The 4,814-nt window shown below is 39.0% G+C and overlaps 1 gene segment (V, D, J or C); it reads right to left on the bottom strand.

Annotated features, from left to right (window-relative positions):
- Positions 1–1,020: 1,020 nt before the first annotated feature.
- Positions 1,021–1,602, bottom strand: LOC125717133 (T cell receptor alpha variable 18-like). The segment is given in 2 exon segments: positions 1,021–1,373; positions 1,453–1,602. Coding segments are annotated over 2 exon segments (402 nt in total).
- Positions 1,603–4,814: the final 3,212 nt, after the last annotated feature.

Genomic DNA, 4,814 nt, shown 5'->3' with positions numbered 1-4,814 from the left:
AGAGAAGAAATGAACAGAGTAACATCATGGCAGATGGAGAGAGACAGACTGAACTGAATACTCTGCTACCAAGGTCGGGTCTAACAGGAAACTCCTCTACTGCCCCAAAACAACACGCTTGTTCCACTGTCACACAGCTTGTTTCACCGTGACAGCCCTCCCTTTCTCTCTATTTCTCCCCCTCTCTCTCCCTCTCTCACTTTCTTTTCATCATTTTGTTGCTGCTAACAATTTAGTTTATTTAAGTAGAGAAATATTGTCCTCTGAGTGGGAAATATCAGGATGTTAGTGTCTTACAGTGGGAATATGTGGGTCCTTATATTTGTTGTGCAAACATTTACAGTATATTCTTAGTGCCCCAGTATTTTTCTGGGCCTCAGAGCACAGTAATACACAGTAATACACAGTAATACACAGTAATACACAGTAATACATAGTAATACACAGCAGAGTCTGACAGCTGCACATTATGTACTGTTAAAGGTACAGATTAGCAGTTGTGTTCAAATTAGCATCAAATCTCTCCTTGTAACCTGGAACATCATGATCTCCATATTCACTCTGTCTGAGCAGGTATATGGGAGTTTCATTGGAATATTGGCTGTACCAGAATAGATATGGGGCTGGTTCGTATCCTACAGTTTGAAGATGGAGTCCTTACATTTGCTGTGAAATCTAATTTATAGAAGGGAATGTATAAAACGTTTGATGAAAGAAAAATAGCTTGTTAAAATTTTGTTGGGTATTTACTGATCGCTGGTTTGAGGTGGATGTCAGTGAAACTGAAAACTGATTCATGAGATTCAGATGGACATTGTCTGTATCCACACTGAAACAAATTTGAAATTTTAAATATGAAAAACAATGAATAATGGATTCAGTTGTTTCTTTAGCAGTATATAATAAATTAATTAATTTAACAGAATAAATTAATCATATATTACTGTAGTGTTTTATTATTCTATTCATAATGCATTTAATTCTGTGTGAGAACCTGTTTCTCTCTGTCTTGTCACAATCTTAGTGTCCCAGGTGTTTTTGTAGAGGGTGTGAGAAGGTTATTCTCACTGTGGGCCTCAGAGCACAGTAATACACAGCAGAGTCTGACAGCTGCACATTCTGCACTGTTAAAGGTACAGACTTTGCAGTTGTGTTCAGACTGGCATCAAATCTCTCCTTGTAGCCTGGAGCGTTGTCATCTCCATAGTCACTCCTTCTCAGGATGTACTTGGGAGACTCATTGGGATACTGGATGTACCAGAAGAGATACGGGTTTCCTATTGTTTCATATCCACAATCCAGAGTCACTCTCATTCCTTCATATACAGTCACGTCTTTCGTGGACTGAGTCACTGTGTCTATAGCTCTGCATTCTGGAGACAAAAAAAAGAATTAAAAAATGAAGGACTCTGAACATATTAAAGAAGAAAATAAGAGGAAAATGACTCATACCATAGAAACATGTAGTGAAGATCAAAACAATCCACAGCCTTTGTGCCATAACTGAGCTGTAATGACCGTAAACGTTTTAATTTTTGTACACAAGCTTGTATCTATCTACACAGATGAGGTAAACAGTCTTCCTGGTTGTTGCTTCCAGTCTCTGTACCCAAATCTCTCTGCAGTGACAAGCTTTAAGGAGGTACTTATATGATCGTGTGTAAACTAGAGGAATGGATTTTTGTGCTGTACTGTCGCCCCCATCTGGATGCAAAAATAATTACTCAAACTTCTTGACTCCTTATTGTCACTCCTTCAGACTGATGAATTTTATCTGCATCCACTCCCATTGCAGCAGAGAGGATTTGACTTTGCAAATAAGCAATAAATGGCGTGTTAGTGTGTTACAATCAAATGCTTAGAGAGGCGTCCATTATGCAGTATTATCACTACAATGAAGCAGCTACAGCTTCCCAGTGTGATTGTGTAGTTTCAGTCTAGTGTCTGTCAAATTGTGATTATATCTGGTTATATTTGAATCTACTGTCATATGTCTATTGCTGCCTTCATAAAAATCTCTTGATTTTATCCAAAAATGCAGATAAGATGTCATTTCTAATTGTACAGTGTTGAAAATGTGTATTTTATTCTGTCAAGTACATGTAATTTCATTTGTTAGTATTACCCAAATAAAACACTTCTCTTCTAGTGATGAAATTGTAAAAATGGCAGACACTGGCCTTGAATACAATTAATTCCTGGTTGCAGCATCCAGTTGGCATCAGATTAAAGCAAGCAAACAATCTTCCCTCTTTTACATTGTGATTTCAGACCTGGTGTAGTTCATATAAATGCTTTTTTTTGTACATCATTACAGCCAGTGATCAGGTTAGCCCAGACAGTCACTGGGACAGATCTTCCTTCACTGCTGGACGCCTATGACAGGAGAATCTGCAGATTGGCAAGCAGCGTCATTAAGTTCCCGGACGTCTCAAACCATCAAGAAGTTTGGGAGGTGTGTGGCAGTACAGGCAGCCCCTGGGTTAAGAATTTCCGACTTACAGTATAAAGAACTTGTACTTAAGAGCAGACTTCCATAAAGCCTATTATATCCTCCTGAGACTTAAGGAAAAAAGTGTCCTTCTTTGGAGGATATGACATCTTACAATTTAGATTTTTTCAAATTTATTTTTATTTTTAATTTCACATCATGTCCCCTTTAGTGTACAACAGGACTAAATACGTTTCCTTACATCAGTGAAAAGATAGATGCAAAAACAAAATGTCCAAAAAAATGTAAAAATCCAGGTTCAATACAATGCACATATTGCTTTGTGATATTTGTGCAAACATTGCATAGCTTCAGTGGTGTAGTAGCTACACAGTGGTGTAGTAACTTATTATTATTGTTGAACTATATACTGCTGCGGTGTGTTGGCGGCTGCCTGGAGTTGGTTCCTGCCTGCGCCCATTGTTCCAGGGATAGGCTCCCATCCACCCCGTGACCCCAGTTGGGATTAAGCGGCTACGGATGGATGAAACTATGTACCGCTTTATGATTTTTCCAACTTACTTACGAATTTGAATTGAAGACAATCTTAGGGAACGGATCTCATTCATAATCTGGGGACTGCTTATACCAGAGCTCTGGAGGAGTCTATACCCTCAGGGCATTGGAATGAGCCTCTACCATTTCACCCTGTGCCCCTACACCAGACATTATGACAATGCTCATTCAGCATACTGTACTCTTTGTACTTTACATACATTTGTAGATATAATTTATACTGGACCAATATGCACCAGCCACTTACGCTGCACCTGTGTGGGGACCTACAGTATGTATCTCCATTCTTATGACTGCCACCGAGGACCTTAGGAGTTTTGGTCTTTTATACTAATCGTAACATTACTGTTCTGTTCATTTTACCGTCTTTAGTGACACATCCTTTTACCCAGATTTAGTCCAAAAAGTTTGCTCACTTAAGGTGGCTTTGGAAGGAAGTCAAAAAAGGAGCAATTAGCAAAACACCAATGGAAACTGAATTTGTGAATCAGAAGATACTCAGGACATGATGTTGAGGAGTCAGTGATGGTAATCACAGTGCTGGGACAAAGAATTTGCCTTCATCCTAATTCCTTCCATTTTTGCTCATCCATAACACTTAATTGCATCTGATCTCCAAACAAATGTAACATAATACAAAGGACAGACAGACAGACAGATCATGTGTTTTGTTGAAGGGAAATACTTCAACAGCACCCATGTGACAAACTCGGTATCCCTCTAAACTTAATACTTGGTACCATCTTTACCAGCAACAACTGTAATGAAATGCTTGAGGTAAGAGGGCATCAGTCATTGGCATCGCTATGGAGAAGTTTTAGCCCACTCTGCTCTACGGAGATAATTTAATTCAGCTGCTTTGGACTTAGACTAGGCCACATAATTTTGTTTCGTTTTCCAAATAGTTAGACTTTTGACTCATTCTCACTAAGTTGTTTTTGGCAAATTCGATACGAGCCTTCATGTTCCTGTTGTTTAGCCTTATAACTCTCTCATAGACACCATTTTTAGCCAGCCAGTGTCTATCAAATCCTGGAATCATGAATGTAGACAATAACTGACCAGAGAGAGACTTGCAGCTCCTTAGATGTTCACCTGGGGTCTGCAGTCAGATCAATAACTTTTGTTCTCAGGTCTCAGGTCAGGAAGGTCTTTGATTCAGGACATGCTGTTCCTTGAGACCCCTTATCTAACTCTACATTGCTGGAATGGTTCTATTTAAATGATGTGTAGATTCATCAAGGCTGGCAGCAACCAAGATGAAGTTTGTCTAGTTTAACTGAACCCATTATCATTTAGATTTGGTTCATGGTTGATAGAGTGACTGGAGGGGCAGCTACTGTATCACATGGCTGATATGGGTGATGGTGAATTTCATTCCTTGAATTGATCATTTAAATTGATCGTGACTTTACTCAGGTTGTCCTTTGTGAATTAACCTGAATTTGTCTGGAGATCATAATCAATTACATGTCATGAATCAGAAAAAATAGAGGGGATTGGGATGGGGGCAAATTTATTGTCACAGCACTGTAGCTCTTCTAGAGCTACTCAGTCATGGAATGCATGTCCAGTGTTAAGGTACAAGCAGCAATCATGTATTATCCTGGGATAATAAGCGACAGGCATTATTCCCATGATCTGCATTAATGGAAACACACTGTGTTCACAATTTAACTTTGCTGACTAACAGAAATTTTGCTTCAAATTTGCATAAAACTTTAATGGAAACACAGCTTGTGTTTCTTCATGATCGCGATCGAGCAGCAAAATGAATGACACTATTTGCACACTCTGGGACTCTGTG

This window comes from Brienomyrus brachyistius, chromosome 21 (assembly GCF_023856365.1).
Source record: "Brienomyrus brachyistius isolate T26 chromosome 21, BBRACH_0.4, whole genome shotgun sequence".
NCBI lineage: Eukaryota > Metazoa > Chordata > Actinopteri > Osteoglossiformes > Mormyridae > Brienomyrus > Brienomyrus brachyistius.
The sequence above is the reverse complement of the archived record's forward strand: the minus strand, read 5'-3'. Positions and strand labels throughout refer to the sequence as shown.